Source organism: Phaenicophaeus curvirostris, unplaced genomic scaffold (genome assembly GCF_032191515.1).
Source record: "Phaenicophaeus curvirostris isolate KB17595 unplaced genomic scaffold, BPBGC_Pcur_1.0 scaffold_175, whole genome shotgun sequence".
NCBI classification, from domain to species: domain Eukaryota; kingdom Metazoa; phylum Chordata; class Aves; order Cuculiformes; family Cuculidae; genus Phaenicophaeus; species Phaenicophaeus curvirostris.
The window spans coordinates 273,068-287,447 of NW_027206795.1; the positions used below are offsets into that span (position 1 = coordinate 273,068).

The 14,380-nt window shown below is 57.8% G+C and overlaps 1 protein-coding gene across 1 annotated transcript; it reads right to left on the bottom strand.

Moving 5' to 3' along the window:
* Nucleotides 1-1,082: 1,082 nt before the first annotated feature.
* On the bottom strand, nt 1,083-13,125 carry ARHGAP35 (Rho GTPase activating protein 35). The gene is made up of 6 exons (XM_069882542.1): nt 9,258-13,125; nt 7,887-8,031; nt 7,082-7,159; nt 6,628-6,759; nt 2,766-2,871; nt 1,083-1,560 (listed from the first exon to the last, which is right to left on the bottom strand). Exons 1-6 carry the CDS (start codon nt 12,960-12,962, stop codon nt 1,182-1,184), a joined length of 4,545 nt encoding a protein of 1,514 aa, XP_069738643.1. The 5' UTR covers nt 12,963-13,125; the 3' UTR covers nt 1,083-1,181.
* Between the last annotated feature and the right edge of the window lie 1,255 nt (nt 13,126-14,380).

Consider the following 14,380-nt stretch of genomic DNA (forward strand, 5'->3'; position numbering starts at 1 on the left):
GATGAAGCTTGAGGAGCTCCAGGTGGTGCTGGATGAGCCTCAGACCATCTCAGATGAGTCTTGAGGTGCTCCAGGTGGTGCTGGAGGAGCCTTGGACCATCTCAGATGAAGCTTGAGGTGCTCCAGGTGGTGCTGGAGGAGCCTCAGACCATCTCGGATGAAGCTTGAGGAGCTCCAGGTGGTGCTGGATGAGCCTCAGACCATCTCAGATGAGTCTTGAGGTGCTCCAGGTGGTGCTGGAGGAGCCTCGGACCATCTCAGATGAAGCTTGAGGTGCTCCAGGTGGTGCTGGAGGAGCCTCGGACCATCTCGGATGAAGCTTGAGGTGCTCCAGGTGGTGCTGGATGAGCCTCGGACCATCTCAGATGAGGCTTGAGGTGCTCCAGATGGTGGTGGATGAATCATAGAATCACCAGGTTGGAAGAGACCCACCAAATCGAGTCCAACCGTCCCCATCAATCACTGACCCGCGTCCCTCAGCACCTCGTCCACCCGTCCCTTCAACCCTCCAGGGAACGTGACTCAACCCCCTCCCTGTTCCAGTGCCCGATGACCCTTTCCGTGAAGAATCTTCTCTTGATGTCCCATCTGAGGCTCCCCGGGTGGAGCTGGAGGCCGTTCCCCCTCGTCCTGTCCCCTTGGGAGAAGAGCCCAGCTCCCTCCTCTCCACAACCTCCTCGCAGGGAGTTGGAGAGAGCAACGAGCTCTCCCCTCGGCCTCCTCTTCTTCCTCGGGTCATCTCGGCTGAGTCCTGGGACGCTCCAGGGGGTGGGGGATGAACCTGAGGCCACGCTGGACGAACCTCAAGCCACGCTTGACCACACGGGATGAACCTCAGGCCCCTGGATGAGCCTTGGGTGGCCCCTCACACCCCTCTTGGCACGAGGACCAGGCCCCGGTGGCCCACCCCAACCTCGAGCCCCCTCAGCTGAACTTCAGCCGCCGCCGCGGCCCGTGGGATGCGAAGAGGAAGGGGGTTTCGGCGGCACCGAGGCCAAGCCGTGAAGTCTTGGGGGGCGGCCGGAGAGGCGTCCGGCCTCCCAGGGCCCCACCGGCTCCGCTCCTTCTCTCCAAGCCCAAAAAGGTCCTCGCGGAGGAGCCCCCCGTGTCCGGCGGCGTCGGCGTCGGCATGGGAGCCGGCGAGCCCGAGATCTGCTTCCGGTTGGGCCGCGGCCGGCGGCTCACAGCGGGTGCTGCTCGGCGGGGAGCGGCGCCGGGACGAGCGGCTGGACGGGCGAGTGCGGCGAGGAGGGCGGAGGGGTCCGAGGAGGAGACGGCGGCGGCGGTGGCGGCGGCGGAGGCGGCACGGCGGCGGGAAGGAAGGGGGCGGCGGGAAGAGCGGCCGAGGGCGAGGCCGGAGCGGCGTTGGGCGGCTCGAGGATGGGGCGGTTGTAGAAAAAGAAGGGGCACTGCTGGATGAAGAGTTCGATGATTGTCTGGTAGGTGCGCGTGGCCGTCAGGGCGTCCATCGTGCTGAAGTCGGGGCGCATCAAGGTGGGCCAGAAGCAGATGGAGAGGTTCTCGCTGGTCATCAGGTTCACCCGGTGGTTGTGGCTCACCCTGCGGGAGAGGACGGAGGAGAGGATGAGCCGTAGGCCAAGAAGGCCACCAGCAGCCTTAGAATCAGAGAAGCACCAGGTTGGAAGAGACCCAACGGGTCATCGAGTCCAACCGTCCCCATCAATCACTGACCCGTGTCCCTCAGCACCTCGTCCACCCGCCCCTTAAACCCTCCAGGGTTGGGGACTCAACCCCCTCCCTGTTCCAGGGCCCGATGACCCTTTCCATGAAGAATCTTCTCTTGATGTCCCATCTGAGGCTCCCCGGGTGGAGCTGGAGGCCGTTCCCCCTCGTCCTGTCCCCTCGGGAGAAGAGCCCAGCTCCCTCCTCTCCACAACCTCCTCGCAGGGAGTTGGAGAGAGCAACGAGCTCTCCCCTCGGCCTCCTCTTCTCCAGCTCCCTCAGCCGCTCCTCTTCTTCTCCAGCCCCTTCCCCAGCTCCGGGCTCTTCTCCGGAGGCTCCAGGCCCTCCAGGTTCTCCTCGGGGCCCAGAGCTGCCCCCAGGATTCGAGGTCGGGTCTCCCCAGAGGCCGAGGGAGAAGAACCTCCCTGGGGGCTGCTCCAAGCCAAGATGCCCTTGGCCTTCTTGGCCCCCTGGGCCCCTGCTGGCTTGTGTCCCACCGACCCCCCCAGGTCCTTCTCCTCCAGGGCCCTTTCCAGACGCTCTCCTCCTCGCAGGAGCTGCCCGGGGTTGTTGTACCCGAGGGCAGGACCCGGCGTTCGGCCTTGGTCTCAAATCTCGGTTCAGTTTCAGGCCCCTTGAAAGCCCTCAAGGTCCTGAGGTGCTTCTGGAGAAGGGAATGAAGGTGGGGAAGGGTCTGGAGAACCTGGGTTCTGAGAGGAGCTGAAGGACCTGACTGAGGAGAACCCTCATCGTGCTCTGCAGCTCCTCGAAAGGAGCTTGCGGGGAGGTGGGCGCAGGGATCTTCTCCCAGTAGGTGAGAAATCCTCGAGTTGCACCAGGAGAGGTTCAAATCGGAAAAATTCCATCATGGGAAGAGGGTGAAGGCCAGGCAGAAGCTGCCCAGGGCTGGGGTGGAGCCTCCATCCCTGGAGGCCTTCAACCAACGTTCAGCCGTGGATTTTGGGAAGAGGATTTGGTCCCCATGCAAGGGTTGGGTTGATGGACTGGAGGAGCTGGTCCAAAAGGTGGGTTCTGGGGGGTCTCCGAAGCCCCCCGAGATCCCAGGAAGCCCCAAGACCTACTTGTTCAAGTGGCCGATGACGTATTTGAAGACCTCGTAGTTCTCCTTGGGGAACTTGCGCAGAACGTCCTTGAGCGCGTGGAGCTTCTGGTCCCGGTCGTTGATCTCTGGCGGGAAGGAAAGAGGAATCGGGAAGGGTCATCGGACGTCGTTTCCGAGGTCTTAGGGGATGAGATAACGAGATCGCAGGCAAACGAGCTGGGAGGGTGGGAATGAATAGGGAAAGGAGCCCAAAAATGGGTTTTTATGGGATGAGATAACGAGGCAGCGCATAAACGAGCTGCAAGGGTGTGAATTAATAAGAAGAGGAGCCCAAAAAAGGGATTTTAGAGGATGAGTTAATTAGAGAGCACGCAAATGAGCTTTTAGGGTGTGAATTCTTAAGGAGAGGAGCCCATAAACGGGTTTTTATGGGATGAGTTAACGAGTCAGGGCGCAAACGAGGAGGTAGGGTGTGAATTAATAAGGAAAGGAGCCCCAAAAAGGGATTTTAGGAGATGAGTTAACGAGACCGTGTGCAAACGAGGAGGTAGGGTGTGAATTAATAGGGAGAGGAGCCCATAAATGGGGTTTTAAGGGATGAGTTAACGAGACTGTGTGCAAACGAGCTGTTAGGGTGTGAATTAATAAGGAAAGGAGCCCCAAAAAGGGACTTTAGGGGATGAGTTAACGAGACTGTGTGCAAACGAGGAGGTAGGGTGTGAATTAATAGGGAGAGGAGCCCATAAACGGGGTTTTATGCGATGAGTTAACGAGATCGTGTGCAAACGAGGAGGTAGGGTGTGAATTAATGAGGAAAGGAGCCCCAAGAAGGGATTTTAGGGGACGAGTTAACGAGACAGGGTGCAAACGGCCCGTTAGGGTGTGAATTAATAAGAAGAGGAGCCCCAAAAAGGGATTTTAGGGGATGAGTTAATTAGACAGCACGCAAATGAGCTTTTAGGGTGTGAATTCTTAAGGAGAGGAGCCCATAAACGGGTTTTTATGGGATGAGATAACGAGTCAGGGCGCAAACGAGGAGTTAGGGTGTGAATTAATAGGGAGAGGAGCCCAAAAATGGGATTTTAGGGGATGAGTTAATTAGACAGCACGCAAATGAGCTTTTAGGGTGTGAATTCTTAAGGAGAGGAGCCCATAAATGGGATTTTAGGGGATGAGTTAATTAGACAGCACACAAATGAGCTTTTAGGGGGTGAATTCATAAGGAGAGGAGCCCATAAATGGGGTTTTAAGGGATGAGTTAACGAGACCGTGTGCAAACGAGGAGGTAGGGTGTGAATTAATGAGGAAAGGAGCCCAAAAAAGGGATTTTAGGGGATGAGTTAACGAGACTGGGTGCAAACGGCCCGTTAGGGTGTGAATTAATAAGAAGAGGAGCCCCAAAAAGGGATTTTAGGGGATGAGTTAATTAGACAGCACGGAAATGAGCTTTTAGGGTGTGAATTCATAAGGAGAGGAGCCCATAAATGGGATTTTAAGGGATGAGTTAACGAGACCGTGTGCAAACGAGGAGGTAGGGTGTGAATTAACAGGGAGAGGAGCCCAAAAAAGGGATTTTAGGGGATGAGTTAACGAGACCGTGTGCAAACGAGGAGGTAGGGTGTGAATTAATGAGGAAAGGAGCCCCAAGAAGGGATTTTAGGGGACGAGTTAACGAGACAGGGTGCAAACGGCCCATTAGGGTGTGAATTAATAAGAAGAGGAGCCCCAAAAAGGGATTTTAGGGGATGAGTTAATTAGACAGCATGGAAATGAGCTTTTAGGGCGTGAATTCATAAGGAGAGAAGCCCATAAACAGGCTTTTAAAGGATGAGTTAATGAGACAGGGTGCAAACGAAGAGGTAGGGTGTGAATTAATGAGGAAAGGAGCCCAAAAAAGGGATTTTATGGGATGAGATAACGAGGCAGCACATAAACGAGCTGCAAGGGTGTGAATTAATAAGAAGAGGAGCCCCAAAAAGGGATTTTAGGGGATGAGTTAACGAGGCAGTGCATAAACGAGCTGCAAGGGTGTGAATTAATAAGAAGAGGAGCCCAGAAAAGGGTTTTAATGGGATGAGATAACGAGACAGGGTGCAAACGAGCTGCCAGAGTGTGAATTAATAAGAAGAGGAGCCCAAAAAAGGGATTTTAGGGGCTGAGTTAATTAGACAGCACGCAAATGAGCTTTTAGGGCGTGAATTCATAAGGAGAGGAGCCCATAAATGGGATTTCAGGGGATGAGTTAACGAGTCAGGGCGCAAACGAGGAGGTAGGGTGTGAATTAATAGGGAGAGGAGCCCAAAAAAGGGATTTTAGGGGATGAGTTAATTAGACAGCACGCAAATGAGCTTTTAGGATGTGAATTAATAAGAAGAGGAGCCCAAAAAAGGGATTTTATGGGATGAGTTAACGAGTCAGGGCACAAACGAGGAGGTAGGGTGTGAATTAATAAGGAAAGGAGCCCCAAAAAGGGATTTTAGGAGATGAGTTAACGAGACCGTGTGCAAACGAGGAGGGAGGGTGTGAATTAATAGGGAGAGGAGCCCATAAATGGGGTTTTAAGGGATGAGTTAACGAGACCGTGTGCAAACGAGGAGTTAGGGTGTGAATTAATGAGGAAAGGAGCCCACAAATGCGATTTTAGGGGATGAGTTAACGAGACAGGGCGCAAATGAGGAGGTAGGGTGTGAATTAATAGGGAGAGGAGCCCATAAATGGGGTTTTAAGGGATGAGTTAACGAGACTGTGTGCAAAGGAGGAGGTAGGGTGTGAATTAATGAGGAAAGGAGCCCCAAGAAGGGATTTTAGGGGATGAGTTAACGAGACAGGGTGCAAACGGCCCGTTAGGGTGTGAATTAATAAGAAGAGGAGCCCAAAAAGGGATTTTAGGGGATGAGTTAATTAGACAGCACGGAAATGAGCTTTTAGGGTGTGAATTCATAAGGAGAGGAGCCCATAAATGGGATTTTAAGGGATGAGATAACGAGACAGGGCGCAAACGAGGAGGTAGGGTGTGAATTAATAGGGAGAGGAGCCCATAAATGGGGTTTTAAGGGATGAGATAACGAGACAGGGCGCAAACGAGGAGGTAGGGTGTGAATTAATAGGGAGAGGAGCCCAAAAAAGGGATTTTAGGGGATGAGTTAATTAGACAGCACACAAATGAGCTTTTAGGGTGTGAATTCTTAAGGAGAGGAGCCCATAAACGGGTTTTTATGGGATGAGTTAACGAGTCAGGGCGCAAACGAGGTGTTAGGGTGTGAATTAATAGGGAGAGGAGCCCAAAAATGCGATTTTAGGGGATGAGTTAACGAGACCGTGTGCAAACGAGGAGGTAGGGTGTGAATTAATAGGGAGAGGAGCCCATAAATGGGGTTTTAAGGGATGAGTTAACGAGACTGTGTGCAAACAAGCTGTTAGGGTGTGAATTAATGAGGAAAGAAGCCCCAAAAAGGGATTTTAGGGGATGAATTAACGAGACTGTGTGCAAACGAGGAGGTAGGGTGTGAATTAATAAGGAAAGGAGCCCCAAGAAGGGATTTTAGGAGATGAGTTAACGAGACTGTGTGCAAACGAGGAGGTAGGGTGTGAATTAATGGGGAGAGGAGCCCATAAATGGGGTTTTAAGGGATGAGTTAACGAGACTGTGTGCAAACAAGGAGGTAGGGTGTGAATTAATGAGGAAAGGAGCCCCAAAAAGGGATTTTAGGGGATGAATTAACGAGACTGTGTGCAAACGAGGAGGGAGGGTGTGAATTAATGAGGAAAGGAGCCCCAAGAAGGGATTTTAAGGGATGAGTTAACGAGACCGTGTGCAAACGAGGAGGTAGGAGCTGCTGGGGGCTGGGGCCGGAGGAGGCCGGGCCCTCGGTCCTACTCACTGTGAGCTTCCACCAGCTCCACCTGCATGGAGTAGGGAACCAGGGGCTCGGGCAGCTCGGAGAAGAAGCTCTTCATGGCGCCGGCCACGGTGTTGACGGTGAAATCCTTCTCGGCCAGGTCCAACGCGTGATCTGCGGGGGGCCCAGAACCTCAAGGTTACACCCCGAAGCGGCTCCGTGTTGCCCCCAGGAGAAACCAACCCCCAGGAGAGGACCTGGACCTCCAAACCCCAACACCCGAGGAGGGCTCCAAAATGGATCAAAGACCCTAAAAAGCGCGGGGAGCGCGGAACCTCCTCCAGGTTCTAAAACCAAGCAGGTTTCCGCGCATCCAACCGCGTTGACGAGCTGAAAACGGGTCCAGAGGCAGCGGTGGTGGCACCTCGGGCGCTGGGCACGGGCGTCCGTCGTGGTTTTGGGGTGGGAAAGGAGGAATTTGGGGGTGGGAGGTTACCCTGGTCGAACTGGCGCTGCAGGCTCTCCATCTCGGACTTGTTGCCGCTCACGCGGTAGATGCCCTCCGTGCTCAGGCCTGGGGAGGAAAAAGAGCAGGATTCAACGGGGGAAGGCTTGAGATCCTCCAAAATCCAAGGCCTTCAAGAAAAGCCGCTCCTCCCGAAGCGGAGACGCTCGCCCCGTGGTCACCTTGGAGCCCAGCGAGCCACCAAGAGGTCAATTCCATGAGTTCCAACAACTAACGCTCAAACCAACCCGCCTGGAATTTCTCAGCCCGGATCTCAAGAGGGAACCTCGCGAGGTTCAACCAGGCCAAGGTCCCTGCTCCACCCTCCTGAGATTTTACTTGGAGCCCCGTGTCCCCTTCTGGAATCTCCAATATGAGAAGGAGATGGAGCTCTTGGAAAAGGTCCAGAGGAGGCCACGAGGATGACCCGAGGGCTGGAGAAGCTCCTGTGCAAGGACAGGCTGAGAGAGTTGGGGTTGTTCAGCCTGGAGAAGGCTCCAAGAAGACCTTAGAGCAGCTTCCAGAACCTGAAGGGGCTCCAGGAAAGCTGGAGAGGGGCCTGGAGTGACGGGACGAGGAGGAACCGGCTTGAAATTGGAAGGGGAAGGTTTATATTGGACATCGGGAAGAAGTTCTTCACGCTGAGGGTGGGGAGGCCCTGGAGCCCCTGCTCCAGGAGAAGGTGCCTCCACCCGTGGTGGGACTGGATGTGTTTTGAGGTCCTTTCCAAGAAAAACCATCCCAGGACTCCACGAAAACCTGGAGGTGATCTCGGAAGCGACTCTCCCTCGCTCACCTGTGGCTTCGATGTACTCGATGCATCGCTCGATGAAGATGGGGATGGGTCTCTCCAGAGTCACCACGCTGGCCAGAGGCACCCCAAAATAGTTGCTCTCCCACGTCGTCTTGGTGAGGGACGGCCGAGGCTTGGGCTTTGGTTTCTGCCAGAGGAAGAGGAGAAGGAGGAACCGTCCCGATGATTCCGGGAGGAGAAGCTCAAAGCCGCCTGTCACCCCAACCCCACCGGCGAGGAGGTGGAGGTGGCTCTCAAAACCTTCACCCGGCAAAGGGTCTCGGCAGCCGAAATCCAAGATTCTCGCAGGACCGGCCCAAGCAGATCCATCTGACCCCAAAAAGGCCACCTCTGACCCCAAAAAGGCCACCTCTGACCCCAAAAAGCTGGTTCTAAAGCCAAAAAGGATGATTCTGAACCAAACCACGGTGGCTCTAAACCCCAAACAGGGCACCTCTGACCCCAAAAAGGGCACCTCTGACCCCAAAAAGCTGGTTCTAAAGCCAAAAAGGATAATTCTGAACCAAACCAGGGTGGCTTTGAACCCAAAAAGGCCACCTCTGACCCCAAAAAGGGCACCTCTGACCCCAAAAAGCTGGTTCTAAAGCCAAAAAGGATGATTCTGAACCAAACCACGGTGGCTCTAAACCCCAAAAGGCCAGTTCTACAGCCAAAAAGGCCACCTCTGACCCCAAAAAGGCCACCTCTGACCCCAAAAACCTGGTTCTAAAGCCAAAAAGGATGATTCTGAACCAAACCACGGTGGCTCTAAACCCCAAAAGGCCAGTTCTACAGCCAAAAAGGCCACCTCTGACCCCAAAAAGCTGGTTCTAAAGCCAAAAAGGATGATCCTGAACCAAACCAAGGTGGCTCTAAACCCAAAAAGGGCACCTCTGACCCCAAAAAAGCCACCTCTGACCCCAAAAAGGCCTCCTTGGACCAGGTGGACCCTTCGGTCGATCCTACCTTGAGACCCACCACGGAAGGAGCTTCCAAGGTGGATGGAGCCCACAATCCATCCCAACCCTTCGGTCGATCCTACCTTGAGACCCACCACGGAAGGAGCTTCCAAGGTGGATGGAGCCCACAATCCATCCCAACCCTTCGGTCGATCCTACCTTGAGACCCAACACGGAAGGAGCTTCCAAGGTGGATGGAGCCCACAGTCCATCCCAACCCTTCGGTCGCTCCTACCTTGAGACCCAACACGGAAGGAGCTTCCGCAGGAGGATGGAGGATGAAGCCGAACGATGGCAACAAGGGAGGCGAATCGGTGCAGGCCAACCCCGAGACAAAGACGTGGAAACCACGAGGGCAGCAGCTCCTGCCTCCCCCCTTCCGGGCTTCCCGAAGGCCCGGAAGCACCGAACCTACCTTGGTCGTCCTCCTCAGGCTGCGCAGGATGTTCCTCCTCCTGGGGTCCTCGCCGTCGGCCGACTCGTAGGGGATGACGGCGCCGTCGCCCTTGTAGCCCTGCGCCGTCTGGTCTTCTTCCTTCTTGCGGACGGGCCCCAACTCATCGTCGCTGCCCACGCCGAAGCTGGTGCGGTAGCTGGCGAACCTCCCCAGGCGGGCGCAGCGGGCGCGGTAGAGGCCGGGCTTGCCGAGGGCCGACACCTTGCGGCCTCGCTCCAGGGAGCTGGTGTCCATCTCGCTGTCGGAGCCGTTGCCGCCGCCGTTGGCTTGAGCCTTGTTGATGTTGCGGATGGTGATGATCTTGCCCTGGGTGCTGTCGTGGGGCACCGAGTAGATGTTCTCCTCCTCGTGGCGAGGCTTCACCACGGCGTCCATGGGCTCGGCGTAGTCGGAAGGGTCGAAGCAGTCGGGGGGTAACCAGCCGCTCGAAGACACCGATTTCCTCTGGCCCTCGCGGTGACCTTGCTCCAGGTAGGCCAGGTCGCTCTTGGCCAGGTCGAAATGCACGGGGGGCTTGGGCTTGACCGGAGGAGGCACTTTGTTGTTGAGCTTGTTTTCGAAAGTGCTCATGACGGAGATGAAGGACAAGGCGTCGTTGCCCTCCAGCTCCATGGAAAGCTTCGAGTGGTCCTTGGGCAGGGCGGGCAGGCAGGGATCTTCTCGGAAGGGGCTGTAGGTGGGAGGCTCGACGTCCTCCTCCGAGTCCTGCAGGTTGGAGTTGCAGAGCGGGGAGCCGGCCCGCGGCGAGTTGAACACCTCCTCGGCGGTGCTGCAGGCCTCGGCGGCGTTGTCGTACATGTGGGCGGCTTCGATGATGGTTTTCTTCTCCACCACCTCCTTGAAGAAGGAGTGGAAGACGTCCAGCTTGGGCTGGGCGCGGCCGCAAGGGACGGCGGCGAACTTGCCGTCGATCTCCTGGGCGATCTCCTCGCCCTCGCTCAGCTGCTCGCGGCTCAGGTCGTTGTCGAGGATGGCGGCGGAGCCGTCGGTCAACGCCACCACCTGGATGGGGACGATGTCCTGCACCTCGCAGAGGAAGGCCCGCAGCATGGCCAGCGAGGCCTTGCGCTTGGCCGAGTAGAAGACGACGTAGCCGTGGACCAGGCAGCTCTTCCTCACGCTGAAGGCCGAGTGGTAGGAAAGGAGGGAGAGCTCCACGCGCCTCTTGTGGGGCCCCACGGCCAACTCGAGGAGGACGGCGCCGCCACCACCTCCTCCTCCTCCCGGTGAAGGTTTGCAGCTCTGCGACTGCAGGATGGGGAGGAGGACGTCGTCGGCCTCGAAGGGATCTCCGCACATCAAGCACATGACGACGCGCAGGTCGACGTCCGCCAGGTCTTTGAGGGCGGAGGTGGAGCTGACGAGGTTGAGGTTGCGTTTCGAGTCCAGCAGCCCCTTGAGGACCTGGCCGATCTGCTTCTCGTTGATGTTGCGGCCGTAGGCGATGCCGGCCGAGGCCGGGTCGAGGAAGACGCACTGCAGCTTGCTGGCGATCTGCTGGCCCTGCTGGATCAAGCTCTGCAGCGTCTCCCCGCCGGCGTCGCCGCGCTTGTTGACGAGGACCAGGGTCAACGGGAGGTGGAGCAGGTGGTTCTCCCTGCGGCCGACGCTCGACTCGCGGCTCTTCTCGATGCTCTCCACCACGTAGGACAGCGACTCCTTGGAGTTGTAGAGGCAGAGGCAGCCGTGGGGCTGGAAGGTGGGAGTCTGGAAGGAGTTGACGGGGAGCCGGACGTTGCCCTCGATGGGCCGCAGCGAGAGCTCGTACATCTTGCCTTCGATGACGTACTTATCGTCGTTCGTGCAGAGGGCGCGGATCTCGTTGGCCAGCTCGCGCGCCAAGCCGTCCTTGCCCAGGATGACCAGGTTGATCCTGTCGACGTTGGGGTCCGCCAGCGAGTTCTTCTGGTTGCGCTCGGAGGGCCTGATGAAGCGCGAGGCGAGCAGCTGCTCGATCTTGGAGTCCGCGCAGCTCGGGCAGCTGGGACACGTCTCCTTCGTCGGGTGGTAGACGAAGTGGATGTGCTTCAAAATGAGGGCGTCGCGCTCGGCCTGCAGCTTCTGGAGAGCTTTGAACCTCTGCTCTTCGCCCAGGACGTCCTGGATGACGCCCATCTTCTCCTTGCTGGGCTTGGCGTCGAGCTCCAGCTCGTAAAACAGCTCCGAGTACTCCAAGAGCAGCTCCTGGAACTCCTCCTTGGCCTTCTCGATGATCTGTTTTTGGTGCTTGCCGTAGATGTCCATGTAAACGGACTCCTCCAACCACACGTAGAACTCCTCGTTCATGATGAAGCTGCGCGCCTCCTCCCAGGGCTTCCCGGGCGTGATGAAGGGCGAAGTCTCCAGGTTTTCCTTGAAGGCTCTTCTCATCTCCGCCCTTTTCCTCTCGTTCCTCAGCTTCTCCAGGTGGGCTTCGTAGAGCTGCTCGGCGGGCTGCGTCTCCAGCAGGTCGAAGGGAATGCGCTCGTTCTCCACGTTGTCGATGTGGCTCGTGGCGTCCCAGGGCGTCTCCTCCAGGACCACGAACCATTTCAGAAAATCCGCCTTGGTCTCCAAGAGCTTCTCCATCCTGCCGTAGCTCAGGTGGTCGATCTCATCCAGGTCCGGGATGAGGGCCTCCAAGGCCTGAGGGAGCATGGCGAGATACACCTTCCGCCGCCGCTCGATGTGCTCCTGCTTGAGGCGGTGGACGTGCTGCAGGAAGAGCTTTTTGGCTTTCTGGGTGCCTTCCAGGTAGACGTAATCCTGGTACTCGGGCGAGGACTGCATCTTGCGGCTCACGTTGGCCCACGTCTCGTTGTGGTTCTTGACGATGCGGCCCACCAGCCACTCGTACTTGTCCTTGGCGGCGGCGATCTGCTGGCTCTGCTGCTTCAAGGCCTCGAAGTAGGGGATGATCTTGGTCTTGCCCCGGCTTTTATCCAGCAGCTGCACCAAGGTGCCGAAGGCCAAGTCGACGTTGACGTTGGAGCGAGCCGACGTCTCCACCACCTGCAGGTTCTTCTTGCTCAAGGCGAAGGCGTGGGCGTCGCGGATGTAGCGCTCCACGCCCTCGTCGCACTTGGTCAGCACCACCACCGCGGGCTTCTTGGTCTTCGCTAATTGATTGTAAAGGTTGGAAACGAACTTGAGCTGCTCGTCGAAGTTCCTGTTCATCCCCCGGCTGACGTCGACGCACAGGAGGAACCCGTCCACCAGCAGCTTCCCGTCCGGCATCTGCTTCTGCTCAAAGTCCTGCTCCAGCCCCAGCTGGTCGGTGCAAAAATACATGAGCTTCTCGGCCGAGGCCAGCTTGGTGGCGGCCGCCCTCTTGATGTAGGGCTGCAGGGCCGTGCTGCGGTGCGGCTGGAAGGTCTGGTCGTCGATGAACTCCGTCTGCTCCACCACATGCAGCTTGCACTCCACGCAGTCCTCCAGGGAGCGGAGAACCTCTCCCCAGTAGAGGAAGTGGTCGTTGTTGACCACCCGCCCTCCAAAGTCACTGGTGCTGAGGACCGACGTGTGATCCAAGTGGAACTCATCGGCGCTGGGCCGCACGAAGCGGTTGCAGAGGCAGGATTTGCCGACGCCGCACTGCCCCTTCTCCTTCTCCGTGCCGGATAAACCCACCACGCTGACGTTGTAGGTGGGAACGCGAACATCTTGCTTCCTCGCCATCATCATCGTCCGCACATCCTGTCCCCAACCAAGCGCTTCCGAGACGATCCCCAGGCGGGAGGAGGCGGCTCACGCCCAGCGGGGCGCCGGGGGGGACACGCCGGCCGGGCCCATCCTGCGCGAAGGGCGGCTTCAGAGCTCGCCGGGCGCCGCCACCGGGCGGCCAACGCTTCCCCCTGCGACAAGAATCACACAATCACCACGTTGGAAGAGACCCCCAGGACCATCGAGTCCAACCGTCCCCAGCGACCACCGACCCGTGGCCCTCAGCGCCTCGTCCACCCGCCCCTCAAACCCTCCAGGGTTGGGGACTCAACCCCCTCCCTGTTCCAGGGCCCAGGGCCCCTTTCCATGAAGAACCTTCTCTTGATGTCCCATCTGAGGCTCCCCGGGTGGAGCTGGAGGCCGTTCCCCCTCGTCCTGTCCCCTCGGGAGAAGAGCCCAGCTCCCTCCTCTCCACAACCTCCTCGCAGGGAGTTGCAGAGAGCAACGAGCTCTCCCCTCGGCCTCCTCTTCTCCAGCTCCCTCAGCCGCTCCTCTTCTTCTCCAGCCCCTTCCCCAGCTCCGGGCTCTTCTCCGGAGGCTCCAGGCCCTCCAGGTTCTCCTCGGGGCCCAGAGCTGCCCCCAGGATTCGAGGTCGGGTCTCCCCAGAGGCCGAGGGAGAAGAACCTCCCTGGGGGCTGCTCCAAGCCAAGATGCCCTTGGCCTTCTTGGCCCCCTGGGCCCCTGCTGGCTCGTGTCCCACCGACCCCCCCAGGTCCTTCTCCTCCAGGGCCCTTTCCAGCCGCTCTCCTCCTCGCCGGGGGCTGCCCGGGGTTGCTGAAACAACCATCCGTGTTCCCGAGTGGAGGCCCAGCCGGCACGAGTCCCACCCGGCTGGTTTCACACGCCTCCCGCTCCACCTGCGGCGCCAACTCCACAACGAGACGACGGCAAAGATGGAGCCGATCACGGCGTCTGATCGAGCAGCGACCGCGTCCTCCGACCCTGAGTCAACCACATCCTCCAACCAAACACGAACCGCGGCCTCAAACCGAGAGTCGACTACGGCCTCTGATTGAGAGTCAACCACATCCTCCAACCGAACACGAACTGCAGCCTCAAACCGAGAGTTGAGTTGACCACGGCCTCCGATCGAGAGTCAACCACATCCCCCAAACGAACACGAACCGCAGCCTCAAATCGAGAGTTGAGTTGACCACGGCCTCTGATCAAGAGTCAACCACATCCTCCAACCGAACACGAACCGCGGCCTCAAATCGAGAGTCGAGTTGACCACGGCCTCCGATCGAGAGTCAACCACATCCTCCAACCGAACACAAACCGCAGCCTCAAACCAAGAGTCAAGTCGATTGTGGCCTCCGATCAAGAGTCAACCACATCCTCCAACCGAACACGAACCGCGGCCTCAAACCGAGAGTCGA

Bases quoted from the DNA above. Each gene is read 5' to 3' on its own strand.
- ARHGAP35 (XM_069882542.1), bottom strand. From the start codon at position 12,962: ATGATGATGGCGAGGAAGCAAGATGTTCGCGTTCCCACCTACAACGTC. The intron at 2,872-6,627 runs GTGAGTAGGACC...CCTTCCCGCCAG, and splicing joins GGAGCTGGTGGAAGCTCACA to AGATCAACGACCGGGACCAG. The intron at 1,561-2,765 runs GTAGGTCTTGGG...CCTCTCCCGCAG, and splicing joins GTCATCGGCCACTTGAACAA to GGTGAGCCACAACCACCGGG.